This window comes from Berghia stephanieae, chromosome 3, assembly GCF_034508935.2.
Source record: "Berghia stephanieae isolate SIO BIC M18660-M18661 chromosome 3, UCSD_Bste_1.3, whole genome shotgun sequence".
Taxonomy (NCBI): domain Eukaryota; kingdom Metazoa; phylum Mollusca; class Gastropoda; order Nudibranchia; family Aeolidiidae; genus Berghia; species Berghia stephanieae.
In genome coordinates, this window is record NC_088362.1 from 82,894,786 (window position 1) to 82,914,785 (window position 20,000).

Sequence of the window (20,000 nt, forward strand, 5' to 3'; positions counted from 1 at the left end):
AAAATTCATCATCTTTCAGGAAATGTCTCAAGACTGAGCTGTTCCGTAAGGCTTAATTTTTATGAAATAGATGTTGCTTTGATTTTTTATTTATTTTGTATTCATGCTTATTATGGAGTGTCTTGATTTTAAATAAGAAAATGTTTCTATCATGGAAAGCGCCACAGAGCACGACTAACGTCGATGTTAAGGCACTATATAAATTCATTATTTATTTATTTATTAATTACCTAAAACGCATTCATCAATATTCACTCCTCCTGTGTGCGTAATAGCCATGGAATAATATTAAAAAGACCGAGTCGTTTTATCACCATCTCTATTTTCTTAATATAAAAGAAATTCTTTTTTTTTCGTGATAAAAAGGAGGGGATGAAGTGAAAACAGAGGAGGCGGAGATGGAAGAGGCGGAAGAGACAAAAGAAGTGTTCTATGTATAATAGTTAATTTTCATATAAACATTTTTCATTTCGACGGGTTTAAGATATGTGCTTTTTTTGAGTCATTCGGTATGTTTAAATCTTTTTGATTGTTCACTTTAGCTCTCTTGGTGAGTCCATAGGATTTTTGATTGTTTGATTGAATTAAATGTTGTTGTATTGGGACATTCCTATTAAACAAATCATTGTTACTATTGGTGATGGTGGAAGCTGAAACAAAAGTAGTAGTAGTAGTAGTAGTAGTAGTAGTAGTAGTAGTAGTAGTAGTAGTAGTAGTAGTAGTATAGTAGTACGAGTAGTAGTAGTAGTAGTAGTAGTAGTAGTAGTAGTAGTAGTAGTAGTAGTAGTAGTAGTAGTAGTAGTAGTAGTAGTAGTAGCAGTACTTTCTAAGCGCCTTTAGCTCATATTACATGAGATGTTGCCGCTATATAAGTGTAAAGTATAATTATTATTAGTAGTAGTAGTAGTAAGTAATAGTTATTGGGGTTTTTTTTTTATTGTAGCTGTCATTCAAGTCGTAATTTTCTCACTATTGTCACAATAATTTTAAAAATTGTTTTTATCATTGTTATCATTATTATCATTGCAATTATTATCGTCATTATCATTATCATTATTATTATTATTATTATTATTATTATCATTATTATTATTATTATTATTATTATTATTATTATTAATATTATTATTATTATCATTATTATTATCATTATTATTGCTATTATTATCGTTCACCCAGGCTCGGTGGCATACAATAAATCACTGTATGCGGCAGTGGAGGCGGAGTCCAGGCTGCTGCAAGACCTCTTCGATGGATACGACACCAGGGCGAGACCCGTGGCCAAGGTAGAGGAAACCATCCACGTATCGTTTGGATTATCCTTCCAGTCTCTTCTATCGCTGGTAGGTTATAATCCATTTATAAGTTTGAGAGTCGGTAAAGATAAAAAACTTGAGCTTTCGTATTGCGCAATATTCATCTAAAATGCTTTATAATGGGTCGGAAGCCACCAACAACAACACTTAATAAGTCCATCGTAAATGGTAATGTTGCCGGGTCTCTTTCAACTGGTGGAAAGTACTTTTCTACGGTAGGAAGCGGCATAAACTGCGGCTTAACTCTGATATATATATATATATATATATATATTATATATATATATATAATATATATATACAAATTATAAATATGGGTACTTTGCTGCTGATATATACTCGTATATATATATATATATATATATATATATATATATATATATATATATATATATATATATATATATATATATATATTACGAGGGCTCTTTCAGATATAACCGAAAAATGCCCATTGCTCAGCAACCAGTGGAGATTTTTTAATTCTGTAAACGACATGATATTCCTTATTTCCTTACGGATATTCCCAAAAATTATGAAGTGCATCATTTTGCACAATGAATTTCTAGACGATTTTAAAGATGGCGGCCCACCTTGAAACTTGGTCAAAGGAGGAAATCAGAGCTGTCATACGTTTTTTGAACGCCAAAAGTCTGAATCCTACCGAAATTCATAAAGAACTTCAGAGTGTATATGGTGAGCATGTTATAAGCCGTACACAAGTCTATCACTGGTGTAATTTGTTTGAAGCCGGCCATTCCGACAAATTATGAATATGGGTACTTTTTTACGAATGTATTTCTGCTGATATACTTAAATGGAATTGTTTTTGAAACATAGGATCCAGATTATTATGATCTCTTCTCCTGTCTGTGTGCAATCTGTCACTAATTTACGACTGAGATTTTTGCACTCCTTCCACCTTTTCCCAATCAACCTTAAAAACAAACAGATGGCTCATAACATTGGCCTCTAATTCATTTCGATCAGAATGTTGCTCCTCCTTACGTCAGTCGCTTACCGAAAAGGCAGTAAATGCTATTGATTTTGTCCCCTTCGTATTTAAAATTTTTTTTTTTAGTTTGTCGTTCGGCTTCGGACAAGTAGGTCCCTTGTTCGAGCCCTGCTGTTGGTGGCAAAAATTTAGTCTTTAGGAACATTTCTTAACTCACATTCACTCACCGTCCTACCTGGTCGGTAACAATTTTGTAACATCGACTCACGTGCGTCATATCTCGTCCTAAACTGTGGTAAGTGTTGCTGTCGGCTTTATAGATACAACAAGTAGTTTATTAGTTGTGGCCTTACGTATCTTATAATGGGACACCTCACGTACTACTACTACTACTACTACTACTACTACTACTACTACTACTACTACTACTACTACTACTACTGCTACCATTACTACAACATCAACTACTACTACTACTACTACTACTACTACTACTACTACTACTACTACTACTACTACTACTACTACTACTGCTACCATTACTACAACATCAACTACTACTACTACTACTACTACTACTACTACTACTACTACTACTACTACTACTACTACTCAACTACTACTACTAGTACTACTATTACCACTATTACTACTTCTACTATTACTACTACTACTAGATAGTAGTATAGATATGTGAGGATTTTGCTTTATATGAAAGCTCAAGGGTTTTGGGGGTTTTTCTTTCAATTTTCTTTTTGGTGTTGTTTTTGTTGTTGTTGTTTTTTGGTTGGTTTTTTTTGGTTTGTTTTTTTTTTTTTTGTTTTGTTTTTTATGTATTAATGTTTTTGATGGGTTTTTTAGTATTTGGGGGGTGTACAGCATTGCACTTAGAATTATATATGGCCTCCAATTCAAGAAACTCAGGTTGGATCCTTTTTTGACAAGTGAGAGGCCATATCAATCGATCCATATTTGAAATTTTCTGACTAAATATATATATTTATATATATATATATATATATATATATATATATATATATATATATATGATTTTTATAATGTGTTTTGTCTGTACATGGAGGTCTGGGGTTCGATCCTTAGTCGACGGACGCTGATTTTTGGAGATAATTCTTCTTTCCTTTTTCTCTTCTTTCTTTCTTCTTTCTTTTAGTAGACTTTCTGCTTTGTCTGGCACTGCTTGGTTAACACTTTTTCAGATTGTTATGTTATAAATTATAAATAAATAATCATTATAAATCTATTCTGAGAGCCATCTATCCATTGATGGATACTCTAGTAAAATCACTCAAGCACATGAAAAGATGCCATTGGTTGTGACAATATTGACTCCAAAAATGAATTTAGCCTTTTGATTGCATTTTTGTGTTGTATCAATAGATTTTTTTCCACAAGTTGCTAGTATGCTCTTCAGATAAAATTCTAAAGCTAGGAAATGGGATTTGCATAGCTCCACAACTTTTCTTACTTATTATTGAATATGTTCAAAAAAGATTACCGCGTTATGAACAAAGTGATTCAACAAGATACTGTAATCTCTAAGATTCTAGGAATAGTATATTGCTGTAGGATCCGGGTTCGAGCCCGGCTCTGAGCGGCGCATAGTTGAGTCATTGGAAAAGGCTCTTTACGCACATTCTCTCACCATACTCATTGTGTGAACTGAGTACCTGTGAACAGCGTTGTCTCTGTCACGAAACATGGTAGTATCGCCTAACGGGCGTCATGTCCCGTCCTACAAATTGCATATTGGCCAGAGACCTCTTGTAAAGCGCTTTGAGCACATTTAGTGGATATTGAGCTATATAAAAACCCTTAAACTCAAACTCTAGTAATGGACTCACGGACGGAAATAAATATACTCTTACTTGGAGCTGTTTTGACTTTCACAGTTAAAACCATTTGATGGCTTTTTGTTTTTGTTCTTCAGTTTTCGGTATGTCTAGCTAGATCAATAAAGTGTTTTTAGACACAGAGATGCTCTTGCCCGTTTCCGAAAAGATATCAGAAATTAAAGATGGCAACGGCGGAACAAACATTAATTCAAACAGGTTTTACTTTTAAAATAATTATGGTTTTAATATCGTACCAACAGCATCGTCTAAATTGCAACTACGCCGTCAGGGAAGATGTCAGGTTTATTGGTTTCTGGACAGGCTCGTAGTTCTCTTTTCATATAGTCTCATAGATGTCTCGATCCGCTATTAAGGGCCCTTAATAGCTGATCGACAACTATCCTTTTTCGGACGCATAGTAAGGAAAGATAAAAATGAATACCTGGCAAGTTGTGGAAAAATACCTGGTAAACGCGCCCGGGGGAGACAAAGAAAAACACTCATAGACCAACTGAAGGGCTTCACCAACCTAACAATCCAAGAGCTGTTTGAAAAAGCAAGAGACAGGGAGGAATGGAGAGAGATAATTCATGCAGTATCCGAAGCCTGGACCAGGCATGGAACCTAGAAGAAGAGATAGATGTCTAATTGTAGACATACTTTTAGCTTTGAGTTTTGAGCTTTTATATAGAGCAATATCCACTAAACGTGCTAAAAAGCGCTTTACAAGTGGTTTCTTGCCAACAGCAACATTTAACATGCAGAACGAGACATGACACCTGTGAGGCGATATTGCAATTTTTTGGGGACAGAGACACGCTGTTACGGCCAGGTACTCATTTTAAACCTGAGTTCGGTGAGAGAATGTGAGTAAAGAGTCTTTTCCAAGGACTCAACTATGCGCCGAGCGAGGCTCGAACCCAGGACCTTCCTATCCGAAAGCGAGTGTCATACCACTAGACAACATAGCCGCACAGACCACATAGCCGCACATTTATTTTGTCAAGCAACTGGCCAAGACTCATTGAATGAGATATTTGTGATATTTAAAAGCTTTCTAACTTCATTTTAACGATGAGCAGATGCGTTATCATGGGAGGTTTTTTTTAACGATATCTTTTTATCCAAGCTTCTTCTAAAAACAGTAACAAAGGGCTGAGTGATTTCAATTTTGTTCCTTCAATAAAAATGTATTGATACGAGGAGAGAGTGCAAAGAGTTCTCGGATTTGTATAGATAGAATGAAGTTGACGTCACTCAGGTCTTTATTATTGTTTTTACCATCAATGTTAATGAGTAATTCTCATTAAACTGTATAAGGGCTAACCCACACCTGAGACTAACTCCGACAACCTCTGCCGTCTTCGAAATAAAGACGTCGGGCACGGGCTAAATTAAATACTAAGAATAAAGAGAAGAGCCGCTAGACCTTACCCGTACCAAGTACCCGACGTCCTCTGCCCTTTTTTTTCGAGCTTGGCATGTCTCATTTCTTTATTCCTAGTATTTTGTACGTTTTATACATTTGTCTGTGTGTGTGTGTGTGTGTGTGTGTGTGTGTGTGTGTGTCTGTGTGTGTCCACACTGCTAGAAAAAAAGTATTGAACTCATCATGAAATACCAGACATTTTGTCCATAGCCCGAAGACCTCAAATTACTCACGAATCAAATGGGACTTAATACCGCTACGTCATCATAATAATAGGAAGAAACCACAACCATCCTACCATTTTCTGTAAAAAAACTCATATTTCAAATTTTACCCAGAAGCCTTCAAAAATCAGTCGATTAAACTGACCACCTTGTCAAAAACTATCAAACCAGGGACTTCCTTGAGGCCCCAGGTGTGAGCGTTTTTGACACGGTGAAGGTTATTTTAATCCATACATATTTGAAGGACGAGTTTTCTGGTCAAAATTTATTTATTGTGTTGTTTTTTTTTCTCAAAGAACGACAGCATTGAATAAATCTTTATTTGGCCAGAAGAAATATTTTGTTACAGAGAGACACAAGAAAAAAAAAATGATGAAAAAATACGTCTTCCCAGAAAGAAAATAATGTTTTCTCAATCTCAAGCAAAGACAAAAAAAAATCGTGAACAGGCTGATTTGTTGAATCTTTTGTTGACAAAACGCGTTTTTCTCATTTTCGGCTTTAAATGTTTATTAAATTTTTTTTGAGTCAATTAAAAAGACTTCAACTTGTCAAAAAGTATTGTGTTTGAGTCTTTCTGAAAGTCGGAGTCTAGTTTTATTCGGTCTATATTTGATGTAAAATTTTCGAACCAAAATTTTCTCTTTAAAAACTGTGTTTCTTCAGTGTTCAACATCGCTGTGTATCTGTCGATGCGGCCTTAGCATGATGAATCGATTAGCTGGTTTTACCAGATGGGAGGAGATTGAAAAGATTGAAGATGAAAGGGGAGGGGGAGGGGGAGATGGAGAAGGGGGGGGGGAGGGGCCAGGGGCAGAAGGGAGATTTACGAAATGAATGTAATGAGGGGAATGGGATTAAAATGGAAGAAGGATAAATAACTGGATTAAATATTTAGAAATTTTCTTCTTCTTCTTCTTCTTCTTCTTCTTCTTCTTCTTCTTCTTCTTCTTCTTCTTCTTCTTCTTCTTCTTCTTTTTCTTCTTCTTCTTCTTCTTCTTCCTCTTCTTCTTCTTCTTCTTCTTCTTCTTCTTCTTCTTCTTCTTCTTCTTCTTCTTCTTCTTCTTCTTCTTCTTCTTCTTCTTCTTCTTTCTTCTTCTTCTTCTCTTCTACTACTACTACTACTACTACTACTACTACTACTACTACTACTAGTACTACTACTACTTCTTCTTCTTCTTCTTCTTCTTCTTCTTCTTCTTCTACTACTTCTACTACTACTACTACTACTACTACTACTACTACTACTACTACTACTACTAGTACTACTACTACTACTTCTTCTTCTTCTTCTTCTTCTTCTTCTTCTTCTTCTTCTTCAACTACTATTTCTACTTCCTCCTCCTCCTCCTCCGCCTCCTTCTCCTCCTCTTTCTTAACAACAACAACAAAAACAACAACAACATCAATAATTGCTATACTACAACTACTACTTCTGCTGCTACTTCTACCACTACTACTACTACTTATACTACTACTACTACTACTACTACTACTACTACTACTACTACTACTACTACTAATACTACTACTACTACTACTACTACTACTACTACTACTACTACTACTACTACTACTACCACTACCAATACTACTACTACTACTACTACTACTACTACTACTACTACTACTACTACTACTACTACTACTACTACTACAACTACAACTACCACCTCTACCGCTGCTGCTGCTACTACTACTATATGAATTTCACTACCAGCGCTACTACTAGATGGAAAAAGAGAGAGGAGTATACTATTTATTCAGAGAAAGGGATAGAGAGAGGAGGAGAGGGAGAGAGAGAGAGAGAGAGAGAGAGAGGGAGAGAGAGAGAGAGAGAGAGAGAGAGAGAGAGAGAGAGAGAGAGAGAGAGATTTAACACAAAGCTCAAACAAGTCCTTATAATATTTCATTTAATTTTCTTTAATTCCGACTGGTTTTATTGATTTCAAAATGCAATCTCAATATTGTTACAGTGAAATGTCTTTCTTTTGTCATAATTTTCTTGATGTGACATTGTCAGACAAGAACTTGTTATTTGAATACAAAAACGCATTAAAAATATTCTGGCCACATAACTCGTGCTTCAAATTTTGATCGTTTAAAATGAAACATCTGAACCTGGGACATCCTTTAAAAGTACCTTGAGGTCCCAGGTTTGAGAGGTTTTTGACAGGTTGACGATCATTTTAACCGATCGATATTAGAAGGATGAGTTTTCTGGCCAAATTTTTAGTGTTTTCTCCCCCATAGCATGGAAGGATTATGTGTTAGTTATGTTATAGCTTATTTAATATCATTATCCATAATTCCATCTATAAAGTAGTTATTCAGAGTCATACGGCCCATGGAGCCAAGAGTTTTTATCCCGTGTTCTATAGCGTGAAACGGACAATAGAAATTTATTATTTTGCTTTGGATAGGACGCTAGTTTATTGTTTAGTACTTTCCGGCAGATCTACTAGAACCAGCTATCCGATCACTGCTGGATGGACAGGGGAGTCAGAAAAAATCTCGATTGCACCCGGGATTGATCTTGTTCCCACTGCTTGTGAAGCGAGTGCGCTACCAACTGGGCTATCGACGCCCTTAATTTCATCTATTTAAAAAAAAAGAGCTTTTACATAGCGCAATATCCACCAAACGTGCTCAAATAGCTTTACAAGAGGTCCCTATCCAACAGCACCACTTAAAATGTAGAACGTTACATGACGCTTGTTAAGCAAGAGTACAATTTTTTTCGGACAGAGACAACGCTATTAACGGCCGGGTACTCATTTTACACCTAGTACAGTGAGAGAATGTGAGTGAAGAGCCTTTTCCAAGGACCCAACTACGCGCCGAGCGAGGCTCGAACCCAGGACGGTCCGATCCGAAAGCGAGTGTCATACCACAAAGCCACATAGCCGCTATAATGCCATATTATGTTTTTGTTATAGGGCGATAATAAACGGAATGGTCTTATAGATAGTAGGCGCTTGGCAAAGAAGCTCATAACATTGCCATCCGGAAGTATAACCGACCAACACACAAAACTATGTGTAACCTTGAACGTTTATAGTCTGGTTAATACAGTTTAATGATAATTACTCATAAACGCGGATGGCAAAAAACAATAACAAAGGCCTTAGTGACGTCATCTTCGTTCTATCTATACATATTTTAATGAACATTTCAGTTATAGATAGTATGCGCTTGGCTAAGAAGCTCATAACATTGCCATCCAGAAGTATAACGGACCAACACACAAAACTGTGTGTATCCATGAACGTTTATAGTCAGGTTAATACAGTTTAATGAGAATTACTCATAAACGCGGATGGCAAAAAACAATAACAAAGGCCTTAGTGACGTCATCTTCGTTCTATCTATAGATATTTTAATGAACATTTCAGTTATAGACCACGATCTACTAAACGTGCTCCGATTCTTTTACAACGGGATTCCAACCCAACAAGTAAACTCTTAAAAACACAGAACGAAACACGACACTTCACCGTGGGGCATTATCAAAATTTTTTTTTTTCGACAGACATTGCTGTTACCGGCCAGGTACTCATTTTACACATGAGTTGGTTGAATATGAGTATAGAGCCTATTTCAAAGCTGGACTCGAAACCAAGGCCTTACAGGTCCGTTTGGGACTGCCCTTACTACTAGACCACAATGACGCAAACTTTTTTACCCTATTTTATAGGTCGTTTGATGAATATAATTAATTGGGGTATATGGACATTTACGTGTAAAAATAATCACTCAATAAACAATTACTCCTACTATTGCTAAGTTCCCTATAGATGATATGCGTTAAGGTAAAATACACACAACATCCGCCAGCCAAATTCAATTTACCAACACAAAAAACCTGTCTGTAGCCTTTGATTTTTATAGTCTGAGTGATATAATTTAGTGGGAAATTTTCACTAAAAGGCTGTCTAATACTAATAACAAAGAGCTGAGTGACGTCAATTTCATTCGCTCTTTATTATCTGCTTTCTAAAACTGTTTAAAGTTGCTGTAATGTTCCGTTTCGAAATGATACTGCCCATACCAAGTTATTATTGTTGTAATATTGTATTGAGGAATTCTTTTTAATTCGTGTATTAAACCAGTCGTAGATTTATCTTTAAACTACCACATCTGGTCATAATTATATTATGTTACATGAGAATATTCGAAGAATCTTTTATTTTTTTATGATATGCATTATCAACCCAGTGAACAAGCGTATTATATAATGAACCAGTCGATTATTAACCAATAAAACGCGACATTTATGAAACACCTTGATAGCCACTCGGACAAACATAGCTGTCTTTTGAGACCGCCATTAGTTCGATTAATTCTCACTAGTTTCTGTCAATCAAACTATCCACGTTAAAAGATATGAGGTCTTGTGGTATGACACTCGCCTTCGCGTTGGACCGGAGACCCGGGGTTCGAGTCCCGCCGCTCTGTGCGGCGTATGGTTGAGTACTTGGAAAAGGCTCTTTATTCTCATTCTTCCCCTTACCTAGGTGTAAAACGAATAATATCTGGCCATTAACAGCGTTGTCTCTGTCTTTTAAAAATGTAATATGCCTTAACAGACGGCCCCTCTCGTCTTTCATGTTAAGTGTTGCTGTTGGCTAGGCGGGACCCCTTATAAAGAGCTTTGAGCATCTTTAGTGGATATCGCTCTACATAAATGCTCGAGTTTTATTGGGTTTTTGTTTTGTTCTGGTTTTGGTTTTTGGGTTTTTTTTTTTTTGGTTTTTAAGTTACGCATATTAGCGAAGTGGCCGAGTGGTTAAGGCATTGCACTGTGACCCACTTCAGGCACTTTCGGTTTTTTTCCTTGGGCAAGATTATTAACCCCCAATTTGCTCACTTTGGACAACATGGGTGATTCCTGTTGACATCAGACATCTTGTTTTATGAATGATCTATATTCCTTCGTGGAATGCCTAGGCGACGATATCTTATGTTGCCGTGGCGGAAGGGCATCATTTTGTTTTATATTAACACATTAGGAAGCAGGCACTCGGGTGAGATAACAACCTGGGACTGTTTCACGCACATCTCTTAAAAGATAGTATGCGCTTGGCTTAGAAGCTCACAGCATTGCCATTCGGAAGTATAACGGACCAACACACAAAACTACGAGGGCTCTTTCATAATTAACCGAAAAATGCCTGTAAAATCCGCGTTTTTTATGCTATCAACAAAATTCTTGCACGTGTTCATACCTTGACTCGTCCTTCATTTCTCTACGTAACAGCCAAGTCTGTCGACACACTTCTGCCAACGCCGCACCATGGAATAGATACCCTCTCGGAAGAAATTTCCGTCAAGGTTTTGTAGCCATTTCCGCACATGGTCAACAAGCTCTTATCGACATCAAAGCGCTTTCCTGCCAGCTCACTTTTCAGTGGCCCAAAGAGGTGATAATCAGATGGTGCGAGGTCTGGACTGTGTGGTGGGTGTGGCAAAATCTCCCATCCATATTTCTCTAGCCAACCTTGCGTCACTCGTGCTGTGTGGGTTGTAGCGTTGTCGTGTTGCAAAATGACCCCGTTGGTCAACTGCCCTGGGCGCTTTCTGCGAATGGCCTCCCTAAGCTTGTCAAGAGTTTGGCAGTACCTTGCAGCATTGATTGTTTCTCCAGGTTGTAAGGTTTCGAACAGAATAACACCACGACTGTCCCAGAAAACAATTCCCATTATTTTCTTTGCTGACCGCATGACTTTGAATTTCTTCGCGACAGGTGAGGATGGATGTTTCCATGTCATCGAATCTTGCTTTGTTTCTGGGGTGCAATGGTGCAACCAAGTCTCATCACCGGTGACTATGCTGTCAAGAAAAGTCACATCGTACCCTAGAAAGTCTCCGCCGGCTTGGCAGTATGCCCGTGAACCCTGCGTGAGCTCTTGCTTCTTCTCAAAAGTTCCCTGCAGATGTCCAATCTTTGTTCTTTATGATTGTCTGTCAATTGCTTAGGAACCCATCTTGCGCCAAGTTCATCAAATACAATTCTATGGGCAGAAGTTTCCGAAATTTCAAGACTGCTTGCGATTTCATGAAGTTTCAACCTCCTGTCTTGAGGAATAAGCTCATCAACTCGCTTCACATTGTCTTCTGACGTCGCAGTTATCGAACGCCCTCTCCCTTCCCTGTCTGTCAAGTCGGAATGGCCGGCTTCAAACAAATTACACCAGTGATAGACTTGTGTACGGCTTATAACATGCTCCCCATATACACTCTGAAGTTCTTTATGAATTTCGGTAGGATTCAGACTTTTGGCGTTCAAAAAACGTATGACAGCTCTGATCTCCTCCTTTGACCAAGTTTCAAGGTGGGCCGCCATCTTTAAAATCGTCTAGAAATTCATTGTGCAAAATGATGCACTACATAATTTCTGGGAATATCCGTAAGGAAATAAGGAATATCATGTCGTTTACAGAATTAAAAAATCTCCACTGGTTGCTGAGCAATGGGCATTATTTGGTTATTTCTGAAAGAGCCCTCGTATGTGTAATCTTGAACTTTTATAGCCTGGATAATACAGTTAAGTGGGAATTTCTCATAAAGGCGGATGGCAAAAAACAATAACAAAGACCCGAGTGACGTCAACTTCATTCTAGCTATATTTTTAAGGTTACACATACTTTATGAATTGGTACAATTGAGTAGGAGGGTAGAAGTGGTGAGTATTTTGCAACATCTAGTCAGTTTGCGACATTGATAGCTTGGGATAAAAATCGACAGAACAGATGTGAATAAATACAACTCGACAGCAGCGACAGTGATACTCAAAGTTATACACCGACCTTATCCTGAGCACATAAAGTCACTGTAATGCATACGATGTATCCCTCTCGTTTATCATTTAAAATACCACGCGGACTATATTGTTTCCTGTAGTTACATATAATATATATATATTATATATATATATATTATATATATAATATATATATATATATATATATATACGAAGTGGCCGAATGGTTAAGGCATTGCACTGTAACCCGGAAGGTCCGGGTTCGAGCCCCGCTTCAGGCTCTTTGGGTTTTTTTTTTCCTTGAGCAAGAACATTGCAATGTAAGAAATTGTATTTTTTCTCTACTATGACGGAGAGACATTAACCCCAGCCTTCGTATTTGCGGCTATAAATTCAATGTCCAGCTTCTAGTGCACCCCGACATAATACCCTTTAAAGACAGTGGATCACAAATATCTATTTTAATGAGAGCAATTTAAAAAAAAAATTTCCTCTAACTTCAAAAAGCTTAAATTATTTCCTTATAGGGAATATCAGTCTAGAAGGCACACCCTCTACTTTTCCGGTTCGAAATTCCTTGGAAGTGTTATATAGCTTGGGGGCTAACAGCGAATAGGTTACATATTGAATAATAGAGTGGCATAACTATTTTAGTAGCAGGATGTATGAGCAGAATTTAAAGACTACAGGATGTAAAAGAGCAAGCGTATTGACGACGAGCATATTTAGACTATAAAAAAAGACGCCATCACTCTGAAACCTGAAGATCATTAACACAAGGAATGTGTTCAGTCGTCCGGAAGAGTTATTTTACACTTCCAATGAGATTGGAACCATTTTCTAAATCAAACTATTGTTCTTTATTCTATTTATTTTTATTTACACTTCCAATGAGATTGGAACTAGTTTGTTTTTTTAATCACACTATTGTTCTTTATTCTGTTCCTTTTTTTTTTCAAAATCTTATTTTCTTCATCTGGTTCATTCCAACAAAATACCGGATCGACACGATGTGTCTCATATATCAAAATGTGCTTCAAAAATGTGCTTTGTGCGGCTTTTGGTCTAGTGGTATGGCACTCGCTTTCGGGTCGGAAGATCCTTGGAAAAGGCTCTTTACTCACATTCTCTCGCCGTACTCAGGTGTAAAATGAGTTCCTGGCCGAAAACAGTATTGTCTTTGTCCGAAAAATTGTAATATCGCCTAACAGGCGTCATGTCCCGTCCTACAGGTTAAATGTTGCTGTTGACCAGGGAACCATTGTAAAGCGCTTTGAGCACATTTAGTGGGTATTGCGCTATATAAAGCTCTATTTTTTTTAAAAATACTATAATTGATAAAAAAAAAGGGGGGGGGGGGGGAACTGAAGATGAAATCTGACGTTCATCAGTTATTTTCAACCATTGTTGTTTATATCTTATATCACTATCATCATTATTATCATAACTCAGTTGGTAGAGCTCTCACTCCACACGCAAATGTACCAAAATCGATCCCAACCGTGAGCTAAGATTTAATACAAAGGGGGAAGGGGTGCGAATATGCTTCGGGGCGGGTGTGCGCAAAAAATCTGAAAAAATAGATGGGGTGGGGAGGGTGTCTAATTGATACAGTAATATAACCGACTAACTGTAATATAATTTTTTAAGTACTTTTTAATATCATTTTTTTTCAGTATTTTTATGTAATTTCTCTCATTGATAATTCAAATTACTGGCGCATTTGAATTGTATGTGCAGTCGAGATTTTCTTTCTGACCCTCCCTGTCTATCCAGCAGTGATTGGGTAGCGGGAGTCTGTTAGATCTGGCGGAAAGTACTTTGCGGTAGACTAGCGTCTTATCCAAAGGTGATTATTTTACTCTTTTTTTCTTCCAGCTTTCTTTGCAACTGTTTTATACAAACCCTTTCATATATATATATATATTATCTTCATTACACGAGTGCCCGCTCTCTCTAATTGGTCACTAAAGGTAGTCCTAGCCCCAAACTTTGCGTTCTGGTTAATAGTAGTAAATATGGGCACACTTGTCACCATTCCCTCGTTTTGTCTATCTAAAAACAATCAAATTTGATTCGTCGGCGAACGAAATCGATTACAACACAGAGTGTATGAACATCATATTATTGTATTAATGAGCTTGTTTATTCTCATCTCTTTATAATGATGCGTGTGAGACGATGGAAATGTTTCTTCTTCTTCTTCTTCTTCTTCTTCTTCTCTTCTTCTTCTTCTTCTTCTTCTTCTTCTTCTTCTTCTTCTCCTTCTTCTTCTTCTTCTTCTTCTTCTTCTTCTTCTTCTTCTTCTTCTTCTTCTTCTTCTTTCTTTCTTCTTCTTCTTTCTTCTTCTTCTTCTTCTTCTTCTCTTCTCTCTCTCTCTCTTCTTCTTCTTCTTCTCTTCTTCTTCTTCTTCTTCTTCTTCTTCTTCTTCTTCTTCTTCTTCTTCTTCTTCTTCTTCTTCTTCTTCTTCTTCTTCTTCTTCTTCTTCTCCTCTCTCTTCTTCTTCTTCTTCTTCTTCTTCTTCTTCTTCTTCTTCTTCTTCTTCTTCTCTTCTTCTTCTTCTTCTTCTTCTTCTTCTTCTTCTTCTTCTTCTTCTTCTTCTTCTTCATCTTCTTCTTCTTCTTCTTCTTCTTCTTCTTCGAATCCTTCTCTGAGAGGCGCATAGTTGAGTTCTTAGAAAATACCCTTTACGCACAGTCTCTCAACTTACTCGGGTGTTAAAATGAGCAACTGACTGTTAACAGCTACGTCTCTGTCTGGATAAAAAATAACGAACAAGTGTCATGTCTCGTTCTACATGTTCTACTAGTTTTGTGTGTTGGTACGTCATATTTCCGGATGGCAATGTTATGAGTTTCTTAGACAAGCGCACACTATCCATTCTTTTTTACTACTAGACTCTTATTCCCGTTTCCAGACAGAGAAGGAAGAGGTCATAGAGTCCATATCCTTCATGTTGACTGCTTGGCACGATGGGAGACTCACATGGAATCGGAGCCAGTATATGGGTATCGATTCCATCAAAGTTCCAGCTGAACAAATCTGGAGGCCCGATATCGTTTCTTACACAAGGTGAGCAGACCCTTCGTTGTTTTAATCATGTCTGAAAGTACCAATTCGCTGATGACAATAATAGTATAATGAATTTATGTAGCGCCTAGTTCCAATTAAGAATTTCTCACTGGCGCTTTACACCAACACATCATGTATCTAAACGAATATAGAACTGAAATGTTAAAAACAACATAAATACGATGATAAAACAATGTATTATAATAAAATACATAGTAATAATCCAAATAATATGCCCTACAGAAAACCTCAGATTTTAACCGTTTTCTAAAAGTAAGTGGATTTTCACTAATTTTAGCTTCAATACTGATGGAGTTCCACAGTCGGGGGAGGGGGGGGGGGCATGACGGTCAAAGGATTCCTCATGAAAAAGCTTCTGGAGGTTCCCGTAGGACATGTAAATTAGCAGATCTAAAATTTCGACTGGGTTCATAAAGGTGGATAAGTTCTTGTAGAATTGTTTAAGCAATTGAAAACGTGGGCAAGTATTTTTAATTTAATTATAAACTTTACAGGTAATGTTACGGGTAATATGCCCGCGATTTTTAGACAACATATGATAGGTTTGCTAGATATGGTGGTACTTGGTCCAAGTTATTTCTGTAAACATTGTATCCGGTCAAAGCTGGGTTTAAGCTTCGTAAACTCATAGCCTGACACTGATAAAAAAAATTACGTCAAAATATATAGCGCCTAGTTCCAATTAAGAATTTCTCACTGGCGCTTTATACCAACACATCATGTATCTAAACAAATATAGAACTGAAATGTTAAAAACAACATAAATACGATGATAAAACAATGTATTATAATATTATTATAGGTATATATTATGTATTATAATATATATTATTATATTACATAGTAATAATCCAAATAATATGCCCTACAGAAAACCTCAGATTTTAACCGTTTTCTAAAAGTAAGTGGATTTTCACTAATTTTAGCTTCAATACTGTTGGAGTTCCACAGTTGGGGGAGGGGGGGGGGGAGCATGACGGTCAAAGGATTCCTCATGAAAAACTAAAGATTCTGGAGGTTCCCGTAGGAAATGTAAATTAGCAGATCTTAAATTTCGACTGGGTTCATAAAGGTGGATAAGTTCTTGAAAGTAAGCAGGAGCAGAATTGTTTAAGCAATTGAAAACGTGGACAAGTATTTTTAATTTAATTATAAACTTTACAGGTAATGTTACGGGTAATATGCCCGCGATTTTTAGACAACATATGATAGGTATGCTAGATATGGTGGTACTTGGTCCGAGTTATTTCTGTAAACATTGTATCCGGTCAAAGCTGGGTTTAAGCTTCGTAAACTCATAGCCTGACACTGATAAAAAAATAAATTACGTCAAAATAAGAGGCGACCGCCACCAAGAGAAAGCGAATAATGTCACGTATTCAATAGCTAAACTAATGGAATCTTTTTGTTTCCTTGAGCACAACTAACAACAACTAATAACTGGGCGCTACTGTAGCTAACATGACGCCACAATACAACTTCCGGTGTCGGGCCATAAGTTATTGTAGGGAACATTTTAAGCATAGTCTTCGTAAACTCATAGCTCATTTGTGAAAGTGAACTGTGAGTTGTATTCAACTTCAAAAACCAATGGGAACGTTTGCTTTCTTGGGCACTGTCAACGATGACTCACTAGGCGGCGCATTAATCTAAAAATGACGTCACAATACAAGTTCTAATGTCGGGCTGTAATTTAACAAAAGCATATGGCCATCGTAAACTTGGAGTCCGACAAAGACCAGAAAATTACATCACAATTGTAAATCGAAGACCATAATTTGAGAAAGTGAGCACTGGTTTGTATTCAACAATAAAACCAATGGGATCGTTTTCTTCTTTGAGATTTTCTGATAATAACCCCGTAAGGTCTCAGGTTTGAGGGTTGTTGTTTTTTTTAAATTCTAAATTGAAGGTCATTTAAATCGATCGATATTTAAAGGGCGAGTTTTCTGGCCAAATATAAATTTATAAATACGTGTTTTACCAGAGTACAGCCTTTAACTAATATTTAAAGCTCAAGGCTAGCAGACACTTCATTAGTATAACGATGGCTGGGGTATCTTTACTCGCGATAACAGCAAACCTTATTTTTAAGCAAAAGGGAATGCGCTTTGAGCACATATAAAAGCTCAAGTTTAAAGCTTAACGAAAGAAGACACTTCGTTATTTTAAAGATGCCTGAAGGAACACATTCATGGATGTCACCGTGATCAGGGGGTCTGAAGTTCGATTCGCAGTCAAGACGAGTGATTTTTTAAGAATATTTTTTTCTCTTGTATATTTCTCTCCGATTTGTCTGGAACTGTTTCATATATATTTTTTTCACATCTTTATTTTGTCTGTCCACAGTGTTGACGAACAGATGCATCTAGGAGAGACATTTGCACAAATCTACGCCTCTGGCCATGTGTACTGGAACCCTACACTTTATCTTAGAAGCCCTTGCAAAGTCAATCTCCGTACTTTCCCCTTCGACAAACAGGTAAGTGCTTAAATTGGTATTATGTACCTGGTTACCCTTGGTCGTATTTACTGTTGATAATTGTAACCCGTCGCCTCAAAACGGTATTATGTCGGGACCGTTTAGATGGTAAAATTTTAACTTTTAGTCAGAAATATGAGACCTGTGTCAATACTTTTTTGGTTGTTTATGAAGGATTAAGAAAATAAAAGAATATAAACTTCTGAGAACGTAAAAAAAGGAAAGTTTCATAACTCCAGCCTGTGTCAACATCGTTTGTGTGTTTTATGAAGAATTAAGAAGAAAAGAGGAATTTAAATAACTGCTAAGAACCTCAAAGTAAAATGTCACATCTACAACCTTTTAACTCTAATAAATTCACTTTTCGTCATCTGACCCACCCCGATATGATAAATGTTTGTGAGTTATATTCCACATTTCAAGCATTAGAATGCTCGAATATAGGTCTCTTGTTGCAGCAAATCAGATTCATCAAACAGTATGATACTCGTATTATCCGTACCATTGTTCGCTGGAAGTCATAAAAATGATAATATATGAGGCCGTGGAAATACCGTTCGCGACTTCACGAAGTCCCAGGTTTGAAGTTTTTGCTAAGACAAGGGTCATTTTAATCAATCGATATGTGAAGGACGAGTTTTCTGGCCAAATTTCTAAATATGTGTTTTTTCAATAGTACGGCAGTATTGCATGTAAGGTTATCAAATATATTTTTAAGAGAATTCGACTAACGCGAAAGAAAGTTAGCGGAGTTTCAAAAATTTTGTATTGGATGCGGCTTTCTTCTCTCGCCAAACCGAAATCTCTTGTTTTACCTTAAAAAATAAAATACCAAACCATTTTAGAAAGAGAATTATTGAAGTGCCTGCATGTGAAATATTTCGGGGATGGGTCATAAGAATGAAAATTGAACTTGAATTCCCAAACCAAAGGTATTTTTTGGCAAAAACAAACGATGCGTTAAGTTGTTTTTAAGCCACCAAAACTCCGACTTGTGTAATGTAATTTCAACTGACAATACCTCCAATAGCTCCACTTTTATACATTGGAAGTTTTTTATAAATCATCACTTCACCATCCGCTTTGCTAGCCCCTGAATCATGGCACAAAGTCTTGGTGAGATGCGGTCTCATCGATAGTGCAAATTTAGTGACTAAAAGCACAATCTAGTATTTCTACAGTCATATCCTCTGTACTCTGGAAAAAAAACAAATTTTTAATATTTGGGTTTTAAAACTTGGCCTTAAAATAATGACCGTCATTTTAATCGATCGATATTTGAAGGACTAGCTTTCGGGCCAAAGTTTTAGAAAGTATTTTATTTTTCTAGAGTAGAGCAACATAGTGGATATTGCGTTATATGAAAGCTCAAGTTCTTTATAACCATACTTTGAAAATGACTTGGCTTCAAGTCGTCCAGAATAAATTGATTCTTCCATGCAGACCTGTACTATGGTGTTTGCCAGTAACATGTATCATGGAAATCAACTTAATCTCACATACTGGGGAGGCAAGAAAGACACTGCTTTAGATGTCAAAGACTACAGCAACTCAGGATGGGAGATGGTCACTCACTCGTAAGTATAAACTCGGAAATATTTTTCGAGAGCCTTTTTTTTGTCCAAAACTCAAGTTCAAATATTTTTCTTTACGTATAGGCTTTCGTGGTGGTAAAGTTGCGATAAATGGCTTCTTTCCTTTGTTTTAATGGTAGCGTTCTTCCGTACATGTACCAAAGGGACGCGTTCAGTAGAGAAAAAAATCATTGCTCACTCTGAATCTTGTATTTTGCATCTTTTATCCTCTGTTGAGTCGGGTTGATTTTCTGTCCCCTGCATCCACCCATCATTGACTTGGTAGCCGTGTTTGAAAGATCTCTTGAATC

At 36.9% G+C, this 20,000-nt stretch overlaps 1 protein-coding gene across 5 annotated transcripts in view; it reads left to right on the plus strand.

Annotated features, from left to right (window-relative positions):
• Window positions 1-20,000, plus strand: part of LOC144968626 (neuronal acetylcholine receptor subunit alpha-3-like) — a 45,889-nt gene that overhangs the window by 9,514 nt on the left and 16,375 nt on the right. For all 5 annotated transcript variants that reach the window (XM_078907147.1, XM_078907148.1, XM_078907149.1 and 2 more), the window contains exons 3-6: window positions 1,180-1,343; window positions 15,458-15,612; window positions 17,983-18,115; window positions 19,559-19,692. In XM_078907147.1, coding sequence (XP_078763273.1) covers window positions 1,180-1,343; window positions 15,458-15,612; window positions 17,983-18,115; window positions 19,559-19,692 — 586 coding nt within the window. The remainder of the gene's footprint in view (window positions 1-1,179; window positions 1,344-15,457; window positions 15,613-17,982; window positions 18,116-19,558; window positions 19,693-20,000) is intronic.